Source organism: Macrosteles quadrilineatus, unplaced genomic scaffold (assembly GCF_028750875.1).
Source record: "Macrosteles quadrilineatus isolate MER2022 unplaced genomic scaffold, UCM_ALF_1.0 Scaffold_7__1_contigs__length_78375512, whole genome shotgun sequence".
NCBI lineage: Eukaryota > Metazoa > Arthropoda > Insecta > Hemiptera > Cicadellidae > Macrosteles > Macrosteles quadrilineatus.
In genome coordinates, this window is record NW_026542600.1 from 23,109,047 (window position 1) to 23,135,579 (window position 26,533).

The 26,533-nt window shown below is 37.9% G+C and overlaps 1 protein-coding gene across 1 annotated transcript in view; it reads left to right on the forward strand.

Moving 5' to 3' along the window:
- The window catches only part of LOC128998746 (tyrosine-protein phosphatase 69D-like), a 99,933-nt gene extending 73,934 nt beyond the window's left edge, over positions 1-25,999 (forward strand). Inside the window, exons 26-28 of the mRNA XM_054425077.1 lie at positions 8,904-9,014; positions 13,765-13,944; positions 21,562-25,999. Of these exons, the coding sequence (XP_054281052.1) occupies positions 8,904-9,014; positions 13,765-13,944; positions 21,562-21,639 (369 nt within the window). The 3' untranslated portion in view covers positions 21,640-25,999. The remainder of the gene's footprint in view (positions 1-8,903; positions 9,015-13,764; positions 13,945-21,561) is intronic.
- Positions 26,000-26,533: the final 534 nt, after the last annotated feature.

Sequence of the window (26,533 nt, forward strand, 5' to 3'; positions counted from 1 at the left end):
CTATCCAATAGTTAAGCCCAGAGTGCCTAAAACACGGTGAGTTACACGACGACTTGCCAATAAAAACCACAACGCGTGTTATCACCAGGCGGGGTCTACTAGGCCACTATAATCCAATACACAACTCTAATGCCCAAGCTAAGAATCAAACAGTTCACTCAATAATCGTACTACATAATAATATACAAGTACACTATAGGTAGAGTGACTACACCACTAGTAGCTGGTCTCAATAAATACCAAGCCAAACAAGCAAAATTAAATGGCAATTGCACTATTAAAATATTGAGCTACTTAGTAGCAGATAAATAAATATTAAATACGTTCCAAACACTAGATAAATATATTATCTGATAGCCGGTACTCCACTATCCAAGCTACCAAGATAACGTGTTTGACTACCAAACAAGCTGTTCAGGTTAAATTGAAATAATCAAATTAATAAACAATAACAACCCTACTACTGCTACTGCTACTACCAACTTTATGTTACTTAGCTGGGCTTCTGTTAATAGGCTAATAATATTAGCTACTAGCCTACTGGCCACGTGTTTCCAACTACGCACGCTAAATCGTGCAGCCTAGGTTTGTCGGGCCTCAGAGTTATTAGTAATATAACTAACTCTAGGTACAACGCAAAATAATATCTACTACAGTCAATTAAATTATATTATTTGCGCTCTAGCACCTGCCCAGAACCGTCAGGAATATACTTTAATATTATTCCTGACTAATATAAATCCTAACTACCGTCAGGCTTTGACCAGCACGGTTACAACTCTAACTCTCGCAATCAAATCAGAGATGAGTGTTTTAGTAACAACTTTCAACTCTTAAACCAAAAAGTAAGGAACGTCGTCCACTCACCGATAGTGGGTCTGTACCCAACTTACACCAACACTCGGCGCGATCACACCACCAACGTTCTCCGACACCACTGTCACGTTCACTCCTCTCTACTTACACCACCGACGTATCAGCCAGACACCAACACTCTTCACTGCACGGGATCCACCACTCGAATGTCCGTCCTATACCGTCCTGAAGATCTAGGATATCCCAGGCTTATCGGCACTGATAAGCCGGGTCAAAGGGCGCTCGCTAGCCTCGCTGCCGCCGCTCGCTCACCTCAACAATCGGTGCGCGGCCAAATAGCAAAAATATACCCCCCTAGGGAAAATAACTCGTTACAAAACTTACAAAACTAAAGGTGAAAAGGTTGGAAATAAAATTTCAAGTTTTAGAATAAATCTCTATATTAAACTTTATATTGTAATTGCAACTTTAACACGTTGACTGCTGAAAACAACGTACAGGCGCTCCCCAGTGGCGGGCGAAGCCCCGCCACGCAACCGAATCAGCGAACGCAATTGGCATTCAAATATTTCAGTCTGACGAATCACAAAAGAGCAGTGGTAACTGTGCTGCGTTACCCCGAGAGTGGATGTAGTTCACTGAAACACCCAAAGGTACCAGCACTGCCCGGATCCGTATCCAGTGTCTTTGTAATGTGGGTTGAAGAGAAAAAATCCCCGAAACCGGAACAAAAGCATTGCCAGACAGGATTTTACGGGAAATTTTAGTACCAACCTACACCAAAGTAAAGCTCGCATTCTAAGCTGGCAGTGTGGCAACGATTATAACGTCTCCGTCTGAGGCTAAGCTCACACTGACGCAATATATTTCTGTTGGTCTGGTGCCGACTTTTGTCGGCGCGCGCCACATCGAAGTGCTAGCGACGCCGACTGGCGTTAGCAGTCAACGTGTTAAAATAACTGATAGATGCAAGTATTGAGTAATTTTAGCCAAGTATTATGCAATATTACTTATCAATAGGGATTAACACGTTCGCTACTGCAATAGTACAAAGTTTTCCATTCACACGGACCAGCGACGCACATATGCGACGGCCGGTTTCTACCCATAGACTAGTCACATTAAAATAGACTGCCGACGCATATTTGCGTCGGGGTTCTAATGTTATTAAAATGCGTATATCTTTGTAGTGGTCTATTTGAACGCACTGAATTCCCTGCAATGGTCTACAGTGATGTCTGACGCACAACTGCGTCGCTTGGTCTGTGGATATGATGATTGGTAACGTCATATAATAGTTGGAAAAACTGGTCTTTACTTTTCTGCATCACTGTATGTATGTATGCAGTATGTATGCTGCATTATCCTATGTAGCTTTTATATTTGTTCAGTTATAAACTGTTCTTGAATAATCTGTTTATTTTTTTACTTACTTTCACCTTAAAACGTAAAAAATGAACTGAATAATTTTAGGTTTAACGAGTACCTAGGTTTGCTGCTACAAGGAAACTAATAAAGTGTGTTTTTGAGTAAAATATTGATAGCTTAGTACAAAATAAATAAACTTGCCAAGTTTGATCAAAATATATCCATAAACAAGCAAACTACAACATTTGACAATATTCTCCATAAGAATAACATGGGAATTTTAAATTTACAATTATTTTAATTTTCTCCGTTACTAATAATCAAACAAAAATACTTTTATATACTAAATTATTTGTTTTTTTAAGCTCTTTAAAAAGGTCTAAAGAGAAATCGGGAAATTTTGTGTTTTGAGGGTCAAAAGTGAGAAAAACCAATTTTGACCCCATAAAACCCCCCGTAAAGCCGCGTTCCCATGGTCCGATCGTGCTGGTTCGCGAACTCATTCAAGTTTATCCCGCTTTACACCTTTAAACCAAATTTCATCAAAATCAGACAAAAATTACTCAAGTTATCGCGTTCACGGACGTATATATATATATATATAAGTCTATATATATATATATACATATATAAAAATTTGAACGAATGGTGTTTTTGGCCTCTGGGGACATCAAAATGAAAAAGTAAATCGGTCCCGGGTCTAGGTCTTACCGTGCCACCTACGGTAATAGCTAACTTCCCTATAGGGAAATTCGCTAAAATACAAACAAGAATAATTTATTTATAAACACGATTGTAGCGTATTACAATGTAAATGATCACTGTTTTACAGGTTTTCACCCGTGGTCTGTGTGTACCGTTAACCAAGTGACAGCCGGTCTATGTGTAAGATTCAAATGTACACCTCGGTCTGTGGCAATGACCGCGGCGTTGCATATATGCGACGCTCAGTAGCGAACGTGTTAATGTAGTTAATTTTTGGATGAATAAATATACAGTGTGTAAATTAAGTATGGAAACAAATCTGTATTTTTAAAACCGAAATAGATAGAAATATTCTATTTGTGGCAATAATAGTTAACAAAGATTCCGCAATTTTTCACATGAAAAATATTTTTTTACCCCCCTAACAGGGTAGGTGGTAGGGGGTGACTTATTTTTTTCAAATAGCAACCCCTATTGAGTGACCCCTCATTTTGAAGAGTTTGTCAAAAGAAACACAATGACGCAAATCCGAGGTGAATATCTCACTCCTAGCCCAAATGGCGGATATTCCAAAATTTGATTTATTGTACGTGAAAAGCACCAATTTCACAAATAATGGAAAGAAATCTGTATTTTTAAAACCGAAATAGATAGAAATATTCTGTTTGTGGAATTGATTGTTGACATAGGTTCCGCAATTTTTTTAATCAACAATATTTTTTCAACCCCTTTAACAGGGTAGGGGGTGGGAGTGACTTATTTTTTTCAACAACAACCCCTATTGAGTGACCCCTCATTTTGAAGGATTTGTTAAAAGAAAAAGAATGACGCAAACCCGAGGTAGATATTTCACCCCTAGCCTAAATGGTGGGTAATGAAAAATTTAATTTTTGTAAAAAAAAGCCCATTTTGGAATATCCGCCATGTTAGCTAGGAGTGAGATATTCACCTCGGATTTGCGTCATTGTGTTTCTTTTGACAAACCCTTCAAAATGAGGGGTCACTCAATAGGGGTTGCTATTTGAAAAAATAAGTCACCCCCTACCACCTACCCTGTTAGGGGGGTAAAAAAATATTTTTCATGTGAAAAATTGCGGAATCTTTGTTAACTATTATTGCCACAAATAGAATATTTCTATCTATTTCGGTTTTAAAAATACAGATTTGTTTCCATACTTAATTTACACACTGTATGTTCACTTACCTATTTTTAACAGAAGTAGAAGTTCATTTATGAGCTCATTGTTTTTGTTTTAGAATTATTTTCTACGCATTATATTGATATGTTACTGCACAAATATTAATTATTTATTTATTTATACTTTAATTGTACTTCAGCTTGTAACAAGGTTGTTTTACAAGTTACATGCTCTAGGCCTAAGGAGTTACTTAAACTTACACATCCTTCGATCTTTTTGGTTTAAACTCGACTCGAACTCGAGAATCGAATCTTTTGCCAATTACTCGACTCGAACTCGACTCGACCTGAAAAACCTGTGCTCGCACATCTCTATAAAAAACCGAAGCAAATACATTTATCGTAAAATGGAGATATTTTATCAAAAAGAATATAACAACAATTAAACACTTTCTTCAACAATTAAGACTTTACTAAACAATTGAAAATAAATAATATTATTATTTGTTGTTTCTGTTAATTTAATACCAACATTTATTGATAAATGAAAATTATATTCTCGATACTAACATTTTTTTAACTTAACTTTAGGTCTTTACACAAAGTATTTTGGAACAATGGGGGTTTTTGATTTTAAAGGAAAAAATTAAAGCAGCGCTCAATGAAAAATTCTAAATAGCCAATTCATAATTCAAACCCTTTTTAACATACTACAATTACATTATTGTATCAAAGGTAAATGCAGATCTTATAAACAAATATAAAAAAAGAAAATTGAAGTATAGGTAGAGGTGTACCAGTCTGAGATTTTCGAGCTCGAGGTGTTACTTTGATCATCCATCTCTTGCTGTCGTGGAGACAACTTTATCGAATTCCGAGATTGCTGCAAAATCCTGAATATTGCTTGGCAGTAACACAACATCATCATTGTATTGTTACTGCCATTGTACATTGTGGCCCACAATGGAGGCCAGGCCACAATAGTAATACTGAACTTCTTCCGCCGTCACAGGAACATTATCGTATTTTGCGATCGCCTCAAAATTATGATTATATTTCGTATCCGTCTAGACATCATCGTCCTCCACCGCAGTCTTGGAAAAATTATTGTCGTCATCTGGAAAGCCCAAATTTTCAAACGTTCAATCTTTGCACAGTATTGGTACTGGTATTCGTTTTGACATTGACTTTTGACTAGCAATTCATGATACCGATACCAATGTCCAAAAGGTAGTGGTATCGAGAATTGACACACACATTTTTTAGTATTAAATGGTATTTTATTTTTTGTGTAAAATACTTATCATTTCTTGATTTTTACATTATCATTCTTCGAAAATGTTTAACTAGTTTATTTGTTGTAGAATTTATTTCTCACCAACCTCAGACTAATGAGTTTGTTTTACAATTGATTTCTCATAAACGCGTGACTGGTTATTTTGTCTTAAAAAATTATTCTCTACAAATGTGTGACATAACAAGGCACTTAACAACACTATCCTTACAAACATTGTCTAATTGATTAGTCATACAATTTATTCCTGGCAAACACTTACTGATTTGTTGTAATATCTGTTTCTCCCCAATCTTATCTTTATCTTATCTGACAGGGGCAGGTAGAGACCTTAAAGCACTTCATCCGAAATCGAATTATTGCGCACCCCAGATACTTAATTGCTTTCTTGTTGACCTACAAGTTGAGGCGCCCAATGAATGCCTGTAGCTTCCCAATTAGTTCATCCTCAGGAAGAAATCTACCTCTAGCCATATTTCCAAGAGTTATCGATCTAGCGTCAGAGAGCTCAATACAATCAAAGAGTAAGTGATCAGCTGTCTCTTCTGACCTATCACAGTACCTACAGATCGGTTCACCATCATATAAGCCCATCCGTTGTAGATGTTTCCTGAATCTTCCATGACCAGTTATCAGTTCAACAATTAATTTAATTCTTCGTCTGTCTAGTCTCAAGAGGTCACAGGCAACCTTTTTGGAAGGCCTAAACAGAGTAAGCTTGCTGACCCTAAGAAGGGGAACATCGACCCAGCGTTTGCGATGCTTTTCCTTGGCCCATGACGCAATCGCAGAACATACACTGTTTCGTGAGATGCCACAGAAGGGTTGCGGGCCTAACAATGATGTCGCAGAGGCAGTATTTGCCAATCTGTCTGCAGCTTCATTTCCTTCAATGCCTGAGTGTCCTGGTACCCAGCAAAGCGTAAGGTTATTTCTCCTACCCAACTCAGACACAGAAGCAAGACAATCCCACACGAGCCTGGAGTTGAATTCGTAAGAGTTTAATGCTTTTAAGGTCGCTTGACTATCAGTAAAGATATTGATTGTTTTGTCTCTGATATCTTTGTTAAGATGTTCTTGAGCACAAACTAGAATGGCAGTGACCTCCGCTTGAAAGACAGTTGGGTACACCCCCATTGGAAGACAAATACCAGTGCCTCCATTCATCCAATGCACACCTGCTCCAGTGCCCCCATTTTTGATCTTAGAACCATCAGTATAGCATTCTAAGTCACCTGTGGGTATGGGTCCTTTTCCGCCAGACCAATCCTTCCTATCTGGTATTAGTACTTTGAAAGGCTTTCCAAAGGAGTATTTTTTGGACATGTGATCTGAAGGTAAGTCCAATTCATCATTATGTACCACCTGAACAATTTTAGAGTGCCCTTTATTGTTCCCTGAGGCTATCCATAAGTTTCCGCATCTAAGGCGTTGGGCTGTTTTACTTGCTACCACCTTAATATAAATGTCAATAGGTAGCATGTCAAGCAGACAGTCAAGTGCCGCTCCAGGACAGCTACTTACTGCCCCAGTTATCATAATAAGAGCAAGCCTCTGAACTCCTGCTAAAGCTTTGACAGCTATAGTTGATTCCATCTTTGGCCACCACACAAGCGAACCATATGTAAGGGCGGGTCGAACAACAGATACATACAGCCAGTGCATAAGTTTAGGCTGTAACCCCCATGTGCCACTTACCATCCGCCTGCATGCCATAAGGGACCATTTGCCACGCTCAATGACTTTTTGAAGGTGTGGTCCCCAGTGAAGTGATCTGTCCAAAATTACACCAAGATACTTCACCTGATTCTGCAGCTCTATTACAGTACCCTGCAGTCTTAGTGGGCCGATCCCGTCCAGTTTCCTCCTTCTTGTGAAGGGTGCCATTACAACTTTCCTGGGATTTATAGAGAGCCCAACATCCTGGCACCAACGGTCCACTACCCTTAAAGCTCTATTCATAAGGTCAGTTATGGTTCCGTGGAACTTTCCAACCACAAGGATTGCAACATCATCAGCATAACCTAAGGCGAAAACCCCACTTTCGTTGAGGGTCCTTATAAGGTCGTCTGCTACCAAATTCCAAAGTAGAGGAGAAAGAACCCCCCCCTGAGGACATCCTCGAGTAGTTCTTGCCTCGATCGTATCATTGTGGAGTGAGAGCCTAACCTTCCTACTGAGAAGCAAGGATTCAATCCATCTGCATATTATACCGTGAAAACCTCTTGCTCTCACCGCATTAAGAATTGCTGGAGTACCAGTATTGTCAAAAGCACCTTGAATATCGAGAAAGGCACCCAGGGCCACTTCACTGCTCTCTAGAGCTTTCTCAATCTTGCTTACAAGTTGGTGCAACGCAGTCTCGCATGATCTTCCTGAGACATACGCATGCTGATTAATATGTAAAGGATGTGTCCTAAGAGCTGTATCCATCATATATCTTGAGACCAACTTCTCTAGGATCTTAAGAAAGAAAGAAGATAGAGAAATGGGTCTGAATGACTTAGGGTCAGTGTAACTATCCCTTCCTGGTTTAGGAATAAATGCGATACGCGAATTACACCACCCTAAGGGAATGTGTCCTAACGCTAAGCTGGCTCTGAAAAGTTTACAGAGTGGGTGTATAATTGTATCAAGACCCTCCTGCAAACAAACAGGTCTTACCTCATCAGGACCCGGCGATTTGAAGGGTCGTAATAAGCCAACAGCCCATCTTACCTTGCTGAAGGTGACTATGCGGCAAGCAGTGCTCCACATAGAATGAGTGGCACGACGGCCCAGGTTAGGCCGCTCTGGACTCACCTCCTCCTGCTGCACTTCAGAAACAATACAACCAGGGAAATGAGTTTTTACCATAACCTTTAGTATTTCGGTAGGTTCAAAAGCCATTACACCATCCGGTCCCTCAACGGCACCCAAAGTAACATGCCTGTCTCTAACAAGTACCTTATGTATTCTAGAAGTATCCTTGATACTCTCTAAATTTCCACAAAAATTTTTCCATGAGAGCCTTTTGGCCTTACGTACCGCATGGTTATATTCTGTGAGAGTTGTATGGTATGTATCCCAATTATTGGTTATCTTTGCTCGCCTAAATTGGGCCCTTACTCTCTTCCTAAGAGAGGCAAGTTCAGGACCCCACCAACTAGCCCTGTTGCTCTTTCCCTTGCTCAAAGGACAATTATCCTCAAAGGATGTAACTATGCACCTAGTTAGACGATCTGCCGCCTCGTCAAGCGCATCAACTGTGTTAATAGGAGATGTGTTCAGGTTCGAGGCAATTCTGCCCCGAAGATCAGCTCTGAAGGATGCCCAGTCGGTTTTAACTGGGCTCCTGAATAAGCGAACCTCGCCGCAGAAATTCCCCAACCCGAAGACAATGTGCCTATGATCAGACAGGGATGGCTCAAGGGACACTGACCAGTCAATAATCCTGTCAGCCATACCCGCCGAACACAGGGTAAGATCAATTACTGATTGGCCTATCCTGCTTAAAAAAGTTGGTTCTGAGCCTGTTTCTCCCCAAGTTATTGATTGTTATCAATGTGTTACAAGTGTATGAATGGTTGGTTTGTTGTACAGACTGATGAGAAACAACTTGTGACCCAATACCAGTACAACGGTTGGCCTACAGTGGAAGGTGAAGTACCTGAGGTCACCAGGGGGCTGATAGAACTAGTTGACCAGACACAGGTAATTAAAGTTAACTCCTTGAAAGTAAAAGAACTTTAAAATCAAACAAAATAAGACAAACCATAAAGTAAATTATCATAATGTTTTTGTGTTGGGTTTTATTGCTAGCATGGGAAAAAACGTCAGCAAAGTATTTTTGAGGTCAATTTAGAATTTATAAAAATTAATTATGTATATTTAATAATAATTGTATTTATGAGGTAGGTAATATTTTGCTATCGGGCAAGTGTAGAAGGTTACCAGCCCTAGCCAACAAACTAAACATCACATCAATTTCGATAAACATATTTTATGGATGTTAACATTGTAGCTCATCTGTATCAAGTTATCTAATTTTGAGCTCTAAGGTCAATTACCTTTGGCCTTAATGGCACCCTCTCATATTTAGAATTATTTACTGGATAAATACATTAAAATCTAGTTACACTGATAATATTAAATAAAGACAAATTGACAATCTCATTCAAACTATGTGGTTGCATTAAGAAACATTTTTTAGCCTTGTAAGAAGTTTTTTCGTTTCTTTGTATATAAAAAAATTGTGATTTTGTATTGATGTGTTCATCATGATCCCTTCCAGCTGTCACTCCTCTGTATACATGGTCTATCACCACCTAGTAGTGAATGTGTTAACATGATCCCTCCCAGCTGACAAACCCCTCTGTATGCATGGTCTATCACCACCTAGTAGTGAATGTGTTAACATGATCCCTCCCAGCTGACAAACCCCTCTGTATGCATGGTCTATCACCACCTAGTAGTGAATGTGTTAACATGATCCCTCCCTGCTGACAAACTCCTCTGTACACATGGTCTATCACCACCTAGTAGTGAATGTGTTAACATGATCCCTCCCAGCTGACAAACCCCTCTGTATGCATGGTCTATCACCACCTAGTAGTGAATGTGTTAACATGATCCCTCCCAGCTGACAAACCCCTCTGTATGCATGGTCTATCACCACCTAGTAGTGAATGTGTTAACATGATCCCTCCCTGCTGACAAACTCCTCTGTACACATGGTCTATCACCACCTAGTAGTGAATGTGTTAACATGATCCCTCCCAGCTGACAAACCCCTCTGTATGCATGGTCTATCACCACCTAGTAGTGAATGTGTTAACATGATCCCTTCCAGCTGTCACTCCTCTGTATACATGATCTATCACCACCTAGTAGTGAATGTGTTGATATGTTCCATCCCAGCTGACAAACCCCTCTGTATGCATGGTCTATCACCACCTAGTAGTGAATGTGTTGATATGTTCCATCCCAGCTGACAAACCCCTCTGTATGCATGGTCTATCACCACCTAGTAGTGAATGTGTTGATATGTTCCATCCCAGCTGACAAACCCCTCTGTGTGCATGATCTATCACCACCTAGTAGTGAATGTGTTAACATGTTCCATCCCAGCTGACAAACCCCTCTGTATGCATGGTCTATCACCACCTAGTAGTGAATGTGTTAACATGATCCCTCCCAGCTGACAAACCCCTCTGTATGCATGGTCTATCACCACCTAGTAGGGAATGTGTTGATATGTTCCATCCCAGCTGACAAATCCCTCTGTATACATGGTCTATCACCACCTAGTCGTGAATGTGTTGATATGTTCCATCCCAGCTGACAAACCCCTCTGTGTGCATGATCTATCACCACCTAGTAGTGAATGTGTTAACATGATCCCTCCCAGCTGACAAACCCCTCTGTGTGCATGGTCTATCACCACCTAGTAGTGAATGTGTTAACATGATCCCTCCCAGCTGACAAACCCCTCTGTATGCATGGTCTATCACCACCTAGTAGTGAATGTGTTAACATGTTCCATCCCAGCTGACAAACCCCTCTGTATGCATGGTCCATCACCACCTAGTAGTGAATGTGTTGATATGTCCATCCCAGCTGACAAACCCCTCTGTGTGCATGATCTATCACCACCTAGTAGTGAATGTGTTAACATGTTCCATCCCAGCTGACAAACCCCTCTGTATGCATGGTCTATCACCACCTAGTAGTGAATATGTTAACATGATCCCTCCCAGCTGACAAACCCCTCTGTGTGCATGGTCTATCACCACCTAGTAGTGAATGTGTTAACATGATCCATCCCAGCTGACAAACCCCTCTGTGTGCATGATCTATCACCACCTAGTAGTGAATGTGTTAACATGTTCCATCCCAGCTGACAAACCCCTCTGTATGCATGGTCTATCACCACCTAGTAGTGAATGTGTTAACATGTTCCATCCCAGCTGACAAACCCCTCTGTATGCATGGTCTATCACCACCTAGTAGTGAATGTGTTAACATGATCCCTCCCAGCTGACAAACCCCTCTGTGTGCATGGTCTATCACCACCTAGTAGTGAATGTGTTAACATGATCCCTCCCAGCTGACAAACCCCTCTGTATGCATGGTCTATCACCACCTAGTAGCGAATGTGTTAACATGTTCCATCCCAGCTGACAAACCCCTCTGTATGCATGGTCCATCACCACCTAATAGTGAATGTGTTAACATGACCCCTCCCAGCTGACAAACCCCTCTGTATGCATGGTCTATCACCACCTAGTAGCGAATGTGTTAACATGATCCCTCCCAGCTGACAAACCCCTCTGTATGCATGGTCTATCACCACCTAGTAGTGAATGTGTTAACATGTTCCATCCCAGCTGACAAACCCCTCTGTATGCATGGTCTATCACCACCTAGTAGTGAATGTGTTGATATGTTCCATCCCAGCTGACAAACCCCTCTGTGTGCATGATCTATCACCACCTAGTAGTGAATGTGTTAACATGTTCCATCCCAGCTGACAAACCCCTCTGTATGCATGGTCTATCACCACCTAGTAGTGAATGTGTTAACATGATCCCTCCCTGCTGACAAACCCCTCTGTATGCATGGTCTATCACCACCTAGTAGTGAATGTGTTAACATGATCCCTCCCAGCTGACAAACCCCTCTGTATGCATGGTCTATCACCACCTAGTAGTGAATGTGTTGATATGTTCCATCCCAGCTGACAAACCCCTCTGTGTGCATGATCTATCACCACCTAGTAGTGAATGTGTTAACATGTTCCATCCCAGCTGACAATCCCCTCTGTGTGCATGATCTATCACCACCTAGTAGTGAATGTGTTAACATGTTCCATCCCAGCTGACAAACCCCTCTGTATGCATGGTCTATCACCACCTAGTAGTGAATGTGTTAACATGATCCCTCCCTGCTGACAAAACCCCTCTGTATGCATGGTCTATCACCACCTAGTAGTGAATGTGTTAACATGATCCCTCCCAGCTGACAAACCCCTCTGTATGCATGGTCTATCACCACCTAGTAGTGAATGTGTTAACATGATCCCTCCCAGCTGACAAACCCCTCTGTATGCATGGTCTATCACCACCTAGTAGTGGATGTGTTAACATGATCCCTCCCAGCTGACAAACCCCTCTGTATGCATGGTCTATCACCACCTAGTACAGTAGAACCCCTCATATCCAGCCACCACGGGACCAAGCCCCTGGCCGGATAGCGATTTGGCCGGATAAACCAACCTACTACAAAAATGTAAATGATTCATACCTATAATAATATTTAATCAAAACATGCTGTCAAAAGTATCATTTAAGTCTATTCTAGGATTATTTTTTGAAGAATTAACATGTTTGTTCAAATAAAAATAAATATTTGTAGGCTAAAGTTGTTAAAAAACCTGAAATTAAGATTTCAGGTAACAAAAACTATTAAACGATGGAGGTAAAAGTTACATTAAATCAGCCTTGAAGATTTTTAGGACCTTAATAGTAAATACAATTCTACTCAACTTTCTTATCCTTTTTGTGAAGTAAATACAAAGATTAATTTCCCAACCCCCAACTTTTTAGAGGTTAGGCCTAGTTCAACTGAGTTTAGTGACACAGTAAAATGTATTGAAACAAACAGATAAATAGTTCAGATAAATAGTTTAGCTCAAACAAGTCGCAAAGACTAGTGCTTGCATCTAAACGTCTGTAAGCTTTGAGAAAAACATTTTGATATTGGCTTCCTGGAAGTGGCCGGATAAACAGAGGACCGGAAAAACCAAGGCCGGATATCAGGGGTTCTACTGTAGTGAATGTGTTAACATGATCCCTCCCAGCTGACAAACCCCTCTGTATGCATGGTCTATCACCACCTAGTAGTGAATGTGTTAACATGATCCCTCCCAGCTGACAAACCCCTCTGTATGCATGGTCTATCACCACCTAGTAGTGAATGTGTTAACATGATCCCTCCCAGCTGACAAACCCCTCTGTATGCATGGTCTATCACCACCTAGTAGTGAATGTGTCTCCCCTTTAGCCATCACAATCAGTGTTTCCACACGACCAAAATAATAATCCCACTCACTGGGTCCAGAAATCCAGTTTAATCCCGCTTTTGAATCATGAAAAATCCTGATTTATCCCACAAGATTTTTTTTTCAATTCTGGGTATTATACTAGACGTATAGTGTCTAATAAATGTAAGTTGTTTTGCTACATTAATTTGTTCAATAGGGTTAGCTGTTCGCTAAAAGTAAAAAACATGAAAACAGATGTCATAGCCAAAAATCTTGTTCATCCCGCATCCTATTTTCATCCTGCTCATGCTCTAAAAATCCCGTTTTCGGGATAATAATCCTGCATATGGAAACACTGGTCACAATCTTCTGTATGTATGGTACCTGGTACCTTTAGTGAACTATTTTACTTGTTGACAGGCGTCCGCCACTGCCACTGCCACAGCCATCCTGGTCCATTGTCATTGTGGGTCCGACAGAAGCTCCATGTTTGTAGCACTCAGCATTCTTGTGCAGCAACTGCGAACTGAGCGCCGCGTCGATATCTGCACTACTGTGCGCAAACTACGCGCTCAAAGACAAGGAATGATCCAAACATTTGTAAGTTTCTTTACAACTGTTGTACAGTGAACCTTGTAACATGGACTAGTAATAAAGTCCAGGTTTAGCAATACAGGTCCTATAGGTGTCAAATTATTTAAAGTCAGTTGTATAGGTTAAAATATCACTGGAAATAGTATTTAAGAGGCGGCAGGAGTCAAGTTTAAAATCGTCTATCCGCGACTCCTGCAATTGTATGTTCCGCAACCCGCACGGCTAGCGTCTGATCTTAAGCAGTATTGATCGAAACTTCTATGGATATAAACTGTGTAACTGTATAAGCTGTGCTGAAAAACGGGCAGTGCCTACCTTTTGAAATGGTCTACACTGTCTTTTTTTTACACATACATACTTATACTCAACCTGCAATGCTACACTTATTTTTTTATGTAAACATTAAAAATTAATATATGGTATTTTACTTGAAAAGCTGTTGATTATTACTATTATTATTACTATATTATTTTGGTGAATCAAAACTGATTTAAATTTAAACATTTGTGTTCATGCTAATATGCAATTTACTTCATTGCATCAAATTAAATGCTGATCAATGTTATTTTAAATTACCAACACTGTATATATAGGCCTTACAGAAAAAGTATAAAACTGTTTTTTCCTTCTTCTGAAAAGTTTGATATTTTGTAGTTACAAGGTTTGTAAATTAAGGTATCGACTATTATAGTGGAGAAAACATTAAAACGTTTACTTTGAAATAGCAATTTTAAACATTTACAGTAAAACAATTACAGCATTTTCCAATGCATACAACATTTTTACCAACTTTCATAGTTTTACAAGTCACGTTTACTCTTAGTTTTTTCTGCCTTCTTTTCTTTTGATTTTGTCTGAGCCTCCACTATATATGAAGGATTCCTTATCGGCATAGACCGGGAATGCCGAGGGTCGATGATTTCGGGTAGTATGCATGTAGAAATTTTTTCTTTTTAGCTTTGGCAACATTTCTTCCTGCCAAAACTGTTCATTTCGCTCTATTATTTCAGTTTTGATTCCCTGTGGTGTCCGTAGGCAAAATACACACATTCTTCTCTTTGTTACTTGAAGTTAGCCTTGAACTTTATAATAAAAGTGTTGTTTTTTTTATATCTCCAATTTCTCTATCCTTAGAGACTGCCCAAAAGGTACATTTCCGCTTTCTGATAGCCTCCTCAGGTGTCATATCTTTAGCAGAAGATGGACATTTAATTTTAACAGTTCCATCTTCGTTCAGAAGGCCATCGGGACTGGCACCAAGATAGGGGTTGTCACGGTCGATGAAAAGGCTGCATTTACTTATCTTTTGACCTAACAAGTTTTCAAGGTCATGTCGAGTCGAGCCACTTCTTCATTTTTTCTACCATAGGCCATGGCCTCACAATCAAAAACTGTGTACAGGAGTTGTTTAACGATTTTTTCACAGCCCGTTGTTGCTCTCATATTGCAAACATTGCCCGAAGTTCGAAGCTGTCAAAAGATTTCAGCGAATCACTAGCCACTAACTTGAATTGCTTTGTTCCACCGTTTCTCTTTAAATTCTTTTGAATTCTGCTTCTGACTTGTGTAAGGTTGTTAAAAAATCACTTTTTTCTTTTTCCATAGTATTTTCTTCAATATCAGGCCGTTGTGCTTCAATACCGTAGTCTTTTCCATCAGCATTTTTTTCCCGATCAAATAGTGTTTTCCTGCACCTTTTTCGTTGTCTTTGGCTGTCCACCTTCTTCTTCCTCTTCATTGCCACACTTTTTGCGGATACCCCTGGACTGGCATCGTACATTTGTTTGTGCAGCTTGTAGTGTGCCAGTCCTGAGTTGTGTTGAATGACAGCAGCTGTACATCTAGTATAATATGAACCACTAGCAGCAAAGTTTATTCTTTTGCAGCCAATAAATTTGGAAACAATTGAATTGAAATGTTCTACATAGTTGCTGGTGACATCAGTTAGTAAGCTGTGGCTGTTGCGGCTAACATATCTGAACACATCAGTGATCAATGGGTAAAGGCCCACTGTGACAAGATTAGGTACTAAATTGTCATCTGGCCGGGCAGTAGTAAGCTTCAGCTTGCAAAAATACCCCCTCTCAGCACATTTTTTGTGTTCCCCGAATACGTGACTTGGAATATTCATTATATCCATTCTGAGATTTTCTATTGCTTTACTTAATTCCTCTTCATTGATTGCTTCATTCCTTTCCTTTCACTGCCATTCTGCAGCGTAACAAGTTGTCACCAATTTTCTTTCTGAGCCAAACGGAAGGTTTGCAGGTTTTAGAGGCTGCAATCGTTTTGAGTGTAGTGCACATATTTCTCAAAAGATGGTTCTTGCATTCTATCTTCTGAACAGAGCAGTTTTTGTATGGCCGAGAATCAATTATTTTCTTATATACGCTGGAGTCCCCATCGGCAATAAGTTTTATATATATATAACAAGACTTTTTAGTGATAACAAGACTCTCATGGGGATTGTAAAATAAGACTTGTTATCAAGGTTGACTTCTTATCGAGGTATGTAATAACATGTGATTAAAGGGAAAATAATTTTAAGGGGATTGGAAAATGACACTTGTTATCAAGGGTGACTTGTTATCGAGGGTCTTCTTATCAAGGTTCCACTGTATTATTTATAACACCGCCATCCGCATCATGAACTCGACCAATTAGCGCAAGGGTCCTGATAAACAACAGGTGATAGGGTTTGGAAGTGAATGTCTCCAATACCACAGTGACCACGCGCCAGTCATGACCTACACATTACCGGCGCCGCGTCGTGTGTTCGCGGTACTTGGCCAAGTGTTTTGTAATATGTGATTTTGTGTGAACTTCATGTACTTTATGTGTTTTTTGACGTGCTCAACCGCGGGCTAAATGAGTTGATTTTGTGTTTCTTCACTTTGAAGATGTGCTCATTGTAGCACGAAACAGCTGTCGTGTTTGACAACTATACAGGATCATTTTAGGCAAGGTAACATAAACCATATTCTGCCATTATTAATGTCGATATCTGTGTCCAACTGTCCAAAAACCTCCCATTTCACCTGTTATTTGTCTTTGTCATGAGCAAGTAGACATTTTAAAATTCAAACTATGACGAACTTGCATTCATGAATTTCAAAACATGGGCCCCCCTACTGTAGACTACAAAACCATATCTTCTTAAAGCCGTTTGGTGACTTTATTGAGCGATTTCTAACGGCTAGAACTGTGTCAAATTGTCCTAAAACCTCCCATTTCACCTGTTATATGTCATGCAAGCAAGTAGACACGTTTTTTAACTTACGTTTTTCTCCATTTCATAGATCTGTCACAATATGTATAGTTGAGCGAAGCTCTTTGAGATCGGACCTTATGCAAACTATGTAATCAATTAACTCAATAACGGCTGAACATATTGAATCCAAACTTAACAGGGGTATTTCGAGAAATATTTTTGCTGTCTCGAAACAAACAAAGTTCAATTTGATAATACCTGTACACTTTTTAGATTGATATAAAATTTGCAATGTTTAACATGAGTCTCATGGGTTGTCATGATGGTTACGATATAACAACGTATTTAAATAAATTTTGTATGATGGAATTAGTTTCAGTGAAATAACCTAAATCCTTATGGTAAAGTTAACTTTGTAATTCCAAAATAAAAAATTTTAAAAAATATTTTCTTGACACGTGTGACATATCAAATTGTAGGTAAGATAAAACCTCACAATAGTACAATAAACATGTTTGGATAATATGTTGATTTCGTGTAGTAGCATTGTTTTTTTATCTTTGGCCCAAACTGAGGAGCAGAGCAGTGAGCGGCCCGGTTCACTACCGCCGGCTCTTAACTGGTTTTACTAGCTATAAAACATCAAATGTACTACCAAATAGTAGGTCACAGACTGGAACATCATTTAATATTTATTTTCATGTTATGCACTAGTACTAGGCCTATACATACAGGGTGATTGATATAAGTGTGCCAGCCGTTTTATTCGAAAACTATAAGAGATATCGAAAAAAGTTAAATGGTAAGTGCCTTTTTTATTTTTTATTTAAAAAATGTTAGTCAAGTCAACAAAATTATTTTAGCCTTCATTTTTCCAATATGGCCGCCAACTTTGATTTTTCTTATAGAACACCCTGTATTTTATGATGTATTCTGGTAGAAAATGTAATTTAAACACAATTTTATTCCTGTGATTTTTTCATAAACCTAACCGTTTCAAAGATAATAATGGTTAAAGTTTTGAAATTTCTGCATGAGAAAGAGTTTCGATAAAGGCCTAAGCAAGCATGCCAGCTGTTTTATTCAAAAACCATTCAAAATTTCACAACTTAAACCATTATTATCTTTAAAACGGTTAGGTTTATGAAAAAAAATTACAAGAATAAAATTGTCTTAAAATTACATTATCTACCAGAATACATCATAAAATACAGGGTGTTCCGTGAGAAATATCAAAGTTGGCGGCCATATTGGAAAAATGGCAGGTAAAATAATTTTTTCAACTTTACTACAATTTTTTAAATAAAAAGTCCAAGGCACTTACCAGTTAAGTTTTTTTTTTTTTTATATCTCTTATGGTTTTCAAATAAAACGACTGGCACACTTATATCAATCACCCTGTATAGGCTATCCAATATTTTTTGTTTTGTAAACAGAAGTGTGAAAAACAAAATCACAATGTTTCGATACTGCATATAAAACCTAAATCTGTATTAAAGAAAGAGATGAACTATACATCCAAAGTTAATGTTAGTGATTTCCTGGTCTTTTTAGGATTGTGTTATCAACGATTTCAACTATCCACGATCATTCAGATGCTCATTGATGTGGATCTACTCATCGGGAGTCTATATTTAAATATAAAAAAAATGAAATAGTTGCATTTCAAGATTAGTTTTGCTTAATGTTGATATCATCTTAACTCGGTGGGAAGTCAAACCTTTTATCTTGATATCTTTTGACAATCACAGAAAAATAAAGTAAAAAAATATATATATTTAACACATACCTAAACCTAACTACAATGCAATGAGGACCTTATTTCCCTAATGGCGGTCGCCAGGGGCCTTTGGCCTCATTGTATAAAATCTGTTAGGAGATTGGATTTCAAACGATCGTGGAAGATGTTCCTGATTTTGCAGCTAACGCAGGGGATAAAGACGATGTCTCTGCGACAGCAGATTGTGTTTTTGATTTAGCTGTGATCACAGGAGACGACGATTTTGTCTCCTCAAAAAAGAAATAATAAAGATGCTCATTCACTGTGATGCAGAGGAAGATCACAATTTCTATTCAACCTTTATAGCAGAAGTCAATGAAACTAACTATAATATAATAATTGGTATTTTAGAAAATCAATTTATTCCGAAGTATCACGATTATGACCCAATCTAATCTTACGAAAATTGTTGACGTCATCCCAATGAAACAAGTTTGGCTTGTAGACCCCTAATATTATTATTTACAAAAATGTATTAACTTTGTTATAAGCTGGCCCCTTAGCCTCGTAACCCTTTGCCCTCGAAAGGCCTCAGCTGTTTCTGAGTCAGCTGTTTCTGAGTCAGCTTGTCGTTGTTTACGCAGCGCCGTGCCTCTCAGGTTGTACGGCCAGCACTGCTGGCCATTGTAGTTTCTCTGTTAGGTTGGTCACCCTTCTGCCAACCCAGCTACACCAGCTTGTATCAAGTATTTTGTTTTTGTCAGTTATGGTAAGGGCTAAGGTTTAACACATTGAAACTAAAAATAATTTCAAATAAGTCTAATATTTTTATATTTTATTGAAAGCTAATGAAATAGGAAATAAAACTAAAATCAAAGTTTACTGCTTAAGTTCATACATAATAAAATATCTAATTTTAAAAATTGTCAAAAGATCTACTGTTGCTATGGAAACTATGTACGATTTCCCTTTCCCTATGAAACTAGGCCTTGAACTAGTTTATTTCTTATATCAACAGATTAATCGAAAAACCTTTACTAGTCATCCTACAGTTACACAGTTAATAATATTTTATCCTGGTACACAGTTAATAATATTTTATCCTGGTAAATGTAACCTCATTCACAACGTAAGATACAACCCTATAATACCCTATAATGTGTGTATGTTTTTTTTTTTTGTTTCTACAGTTTCACATGACAACCACACACTGACAGTTGAGGTTATTTTACAGTGAAAATGGCGTAATACAGAGCTGGAAACCTTACAAACTAAAATTTTTATATTCTGTGAATCGAGGTACTATCTCTGTTTAGTGCTGCAGCCTACAGGAGAATTACTAAACAATGTTAAAAAAAGTGTGTTGGATGGCCACCTATACTGGCCGGCCGAGCTGACGGGGAAATTAGTAGTGGCCAGCAGTGCTGGCCGTACGACCTGTGAGGCACTGTGTCGTGTAAACATGACAAGCTGATATAGAACGTAGCCGGGTCCAGCAGTGCTGGCCGTACGACCTGTGAGGCACTGTGTCGTGTAAACATGACAAGCTGATATAGAACGTAGCCGGGTCCAGCAGTGCTGGCCGTACGACCTGTGAGGCACTGTGTCGTGTAAACATGACAAGCTGATATAGAACGTAGCCGGGTCCAGCAGTGCTGGCCGTACGACCTGTGAGGCACTGTGTCGTGTAAACATGACAAGCTGATATAGAACGTAGCCGGGTCCAGCAGTGCTGGCCGTACGACCTGTGAGGCACTGTGTCGTGTAAACATGACAAGCTGATATAGAACGTAGCCGGGTCCAGCAGTGCTGGCCGTACGACCTGTGAGGCACTGTGTCGTGTAAACATGACAAGCTGATATAAAATGTAGCCGTGTCCAGCAGGGCTGGCCATTCGAGTTGTGAGGCACTTTTCTAAAATGGCTATGAGACCGTAAAGGGTTAAGTTTATTCATTGATCTTATCGTAGAAAACAAAGAGTCAAGTTTATGGAGTTTAACACGTTGAGTGCGGGCTACATCAATTGATGTAGTGCATCACGAACGCTCCTACGGGCTACATCAATTGATGTAGTTGCGCCACTCTCACTACATTAGCACAGTATGAGCTCAGCCATTGCCGGGAAACGTTATAATCGCTGCCAGGCTCTAGCTTAGAATGTGAGCTTTATTTTGGTGTAGGTTGATACAAAAATTCTTGTAAAATCCCGTCTGGCAATGCTTTTGTCCCGGTTTCGAGGAATTTTCTCTATTCGAGCCATATTACAAAGACACTGGCTATTGATCCAGGCAGTGGTGTTACCTTTGGGCGTTTCAGTGAACTACGTCCTCTTTCGTGTTAACGCAACACAATCACCACTGCTCTTTTGTGATTCGTCAGACTGAAATATTTGAATGCCAATTGCGTTCGCTGATTCTGTGGAGCACTGGGGCTTTGGGAGCGCCTGTTTAAAGAAGGTTTTCAGCACTCAACGTGTTAAGCAATACAACATGTATTTCTAAACCTTCTTTGTTCCAGCTGTCAAAGAATTGGAATGAGTTGCTGGGGGACTCATTGATTCTGAATACAGCCCTAAATGCAAGCATTTAAACAAACACAATTACTAACACATTGTACTGTTCTCTATAAATTTAAAGAGATTGTTGTGAAGATTATTGTCTATGGTGTCAATAAACGGATTGTTCTGTTTTAGGCTCAGTATGAATTTCTCCACCGTGCCATTGCCAACTATGCAGATCTTCATCAACTTGTATCGGATGAAATGGATTAAACTTTTTATCTAGAAATACATTGTGACTATGTACAGCTTTTACCTTTTAATGTGAAGACCAAAATGTTTTAATTTTTAACGGAATTATAGATTTAATTCAATCACTAAGTGGATTATTTTATTTTTATCGTTTTAGTGTCTTAGGATAAAATCGTTTAAAAATCTTTTTTAAATCATTGTTTGGGATTTTATTTTTTAAATGAATAGATTATCTTGATCTATGTATAGGATTAGCATATGGATATCAAATTCTTTCTCTATTGATCTACTATAATTCAAAAGTTACCTATTATTTTACATTCAAATTTAAGATCTATGTTCAGTTAAATGAAAACAGAGAAATGAACAAAATCTATCGAATTTGCCATGAACTCGTACATTGTTTAGATCATATTAGTTATATTGATAACATACTCTTATACAATATAACCAAATTGTATTCTGATGTTTACTTTAAATTGAAGTTTAACGTCTTCAGACTTTTTAAATATAAGAAGATCACTGCCAATTTAACAGTTATAATAACTGGAAAACACTCTTAGTGGCATGATTTGTTTTCAGAGACACTTTGTTTTCAGTTTCATGAAATATTCATCACTTATTCTATATTCTGTTTAATTAAGTCTATTGTTTCAAATTGTCATTAAATGTTTCATTGATTTTTAAAAATAGTTATTTGTGTATTAAGATTGCAAAGTATGTCATTGCTGCTGGAGAACTGGAGATGGACGCACGAAGCTTAATCTGAGTGTGGCCATACATTTCAAGAGTGACAATGCCTGTTTGTGCTTATTACACTGATACACGCACACAAGATTTTTCCTACCACCATTATTAACTTATCATAACTCAAAGATGAAATTTTAGTTTTATAAATGTAATTTAGGTTATGTTTTCTTTTCCTGTTGGAAGAGGTAGGTCCATTACCAAATGTCAGTGTTTTATAGAAACACTAACGAGGAGTAATGACTAAAGCGTAAATGAGCTATTTTGCGTGATGTTTACAGGTGAGGCTATGTGATCATTTGCATGTGGTGGTAGGAAAAACAATTGACTTATGACTTAACTATATAAATTGAAATTTACATCACCACACATAGTATTTGTTTTCATTATAGGATTGTCAAGCATACTATTTGATATTGTGATATATATCTTTTATACAAAATGAGTTCCTGGCAAAATTGTTCAATCACTTGTTTACTGGATAGGTTTTATTCAGAAACCAATTTTTGTATGTTTGTGCTTTATTGCATGGATCATTAGGTATTTTGTACATTTTCACTGATTAGCTTAAGCACATTTTTAGGCTTCAACTGGAGTGATAAATTTTGTGGTGTATTAAAGTGTACAGATTAAAATTAGAAAATTAAATTAAGTATATTTTTAATATCGTTCAATAAGCTATATTTTATGTTATAAACTATTTGTATTTTATACTTTTAATAAGTAGCCGTGTTTTAGTAACTTTTATTTTATACTGATCATAAAATGAGTATTTATTGTTTACTACAGTATAGCATCTTTCCTACAACCCATATACCTAACATATGAAGCTTTTACCCATCTGAACCTCTGTTAACCAACTACTTCTTAGTTTTTACTTTTTATTTATCATTACCTTAACAAAATGAAACCTTAATTGAAATTGGAGTCACCTAAAACTGGAAAAAAATCTTTACTTTAGTTTTAACATTCAATACACAATTGTGATTGAATTTAAGTTGTTATTAGTTTTTGTTATTTTGAGGGAGGGCTCAGTTGGTTGTGTGGTTAGAATGTGGGACCGTACTGTGTCCAAATCCTGCCAATCACCAATGCTGTGACTCCACTCAATGCTGTGAATGGGGGATGGGTCTCTTAGGCACATTCTACCTGAGTGTGAAACCCGCAACAGGATTCCCCCATCAGGGCCACACGCTCCACAGGGACCATTGCGTTAAATTGGCGTGTCTACACAAGCGGAACTCACGACGCAGGTGGACGCGTCAGTAGGCGGGAGTGCGTAGTTGACGTCGATGTCAGTGTCAATCCCGCATTGGGAATCCCACCAGCCATCCTACACATAGTGTTATCATCGCGCATGGCAGCTAAATTCGCATAATAATGTTCAGTTGCGTTAGAGTTGGTCCAACACAGTGCAGTGTGATGTTCGATCATAAATGAGTATTAAATTTGTTTTCATCTGTTATACATTGTGTATTCCTTTAGTCAAAAGAATTTTGATCTAAACTATAAAAATGATCGGCCAGCTGGTGAGTTAGTAATAGTGTATTTTATTTATTAACCTAATTTATAATAAATATGCATTTCATAATGCAAAAGTAAATACAAACAAAAATCACGATATGACAACCAGAATTTTTTCCATAAAATTAATATTGCAATTTATTCATTGAAGATAAGCGATTTTGTATGTATCAAAGTTTAAGTAAGTTATATTTCTAGATGGTGTGAATAAACAAAAATAAGAATTACAGTCCAAATTAATAGCTAGAGTTGGACAACTATGGCTATAAAACCAAAATCCACCGTGTCCTCCGTCTGAACCGCCTCGTGTAGAACGGTCCAACGGGTTTCAAACAGACTCCACGCGACAGGGATCCCACCACTTGTAGTTTCCAAAAAATTTCAATCTTGTTGAGGTTTTCACGCTCGTGTAGAATGGGCCTTAAGGAGCACTTTATCTCTGTTGGAGAAAAATCGCAATAAAAAGTATGCTTTTAACATGCATGGAGGATCTAATTTTTTCTATTCGCTATTTTAAGTTATATCATTATCATAGCATAAACTTCATTATTTAAGATAAATTTGTCATATCCCCTGTTTTTTTATTTGTAAAGAAAATGTTTCTCAATTTAAATTGATAAAGCAATCAGCCAGATAAAATATTTTAACATTCTATGGAATACACTTTCTATTCTTTAATCGTTTATTCCCTATAGAAAGGTTAGAATCCAACTCAACACTAAAGAAGACAAAAGAGATCTCTATGAAAGTGAACGTTTTTCCAGAGATTTGTTAACAGAGGTTTATATGTCCCTATGTGTCCTGATTTTACATTCCAGTCAATGTATCGCACATGTTGTGAGTCATTACTTATCGTAAGTGTTATAACCTGCATTATTTTCTAGTAGATGCATATTATTGTTTTGTATTAATTTACAGTATGATTAGAAATAGATACATTGTATGAACTCTTTGTTCAATGATCTTATGGAAAACCATGCTTGCAAGTTCAAACTCGATGACTTTAATTACGCATCTGGTGTTTTACTTTCCGTTTTGCGATTCAAGGCTTCTTTTTAATGATGTTATTACTTGCTGTTATTATGATGTACTTGAATAAATTGGCGTGGTTTGGTTTAAATGTTCCTCTTGTTGGGAAAATCGATTCAATAATCAATAATGTTTAAACTTATGTTATTGAGATTATCATCACAAAACTATCTTATGTACCAATTTTCTTCTCTAATCTATTTTAAAGACAATATTTACTATGGATGTAAACTGAACACTTTTTCTTACTTAACCCTCAAATCTCAAGATAGTTCAAGGATGGGGAGCAGGTAAACAGGGACAGCTTAAGGAGCAAAGTCACCAAGTCCGCTCATGGTTTAAAATTACAAATAATACTACAGTAACACCATTACAGTAATCAGTATTGCTATTTGAAGACGAACCGAGCTAAGAAACTGTCCAGTGATTGTCGTCTATTACTAGTCAAGCTAAAACAACTCCTCAGTACAAGACGATCTCTTGGGTCATATTTTATAACTGTCTCTTACAAAGATAACCTAAAACATTTTGAGGGTTAGGTTGGAATGAAGCTATGGTTTTGTTAGACTGTATTTTCCATAGGGTATTTTGATCAGTTAGTTTTAAGTGTCATAATTATGTTTATTTTTAGTTACATCCAGGTCTGACTTACTGCTATGGTAGGCCTAGTGTATTCCTATGATTGTCAGAGGCGAGTCCTGCTGTATTTGTACTGTGTGATAGTCCGTGTTATATAAATCACAGTGAGATGTTGGACGCAATTGTTTTAACAAAGACTGAATTTTAATTTCTTTCCTTCTATAGCTTTTGTGCTACTCCAGTTCAATGAGACGAGTATAGCAGATTATTAAATTTAACTTAAACGTATACCGGTAGTAACTGTCTCTAAATGAATGTACACCGACTTGTTAAATCCTCTGAAATAACTTATTCTAAGTAATTTATTGCAATAGATGTATGCTGTTTATGTAATCATTAATCAATGTATGTTTTGATTCTGGACTCATATGGCATTTGTCTTTGGGATGTCAATCAATGATGTTATCTAACACAAATCCAACATTAAATAGTTTAAAAAACACATGGTTTGGACTGGTCCCTCACAAAAAATCTTTAAAAAACGCCAACAGCGAGAAAACAAAAAGTATGATGCTATCACTAAGATCACCAACGACGATGTAGTTATAAATCTTTTAAACTCCTTATATTAGTGTGATCACATTGTTTGCATTTGTGCTCAAGCTACGGACTGGACAGAATATAATTTAAAAATAAGATGCATTTCGTTTTGCCCTATCAGATTTCATATTATTTTGCTCCATCTAAAGTTATGTGTTAAGAATGAATGGATGTACAGTGGCTGAGAGAAAGAGTGGTTTTTATGGAATGATTATAATGTGAATAATTTTCTAACAGAGATTTTAACACTTTAAAAGATCTTGCTTAATATTTCTCTTCCACACTGTGGTCTGTTGAATTGCTGTGCACAACCGCACAAACAGATTCTCATACGAGCAATGTGATCATGGCTTTTTACAGTTATTAAGTATCTTATTTTGCTTGCAGCAAAATATAAGTATTACAGAAGCTTATTTTACTGAAGGTATTTTCTGTA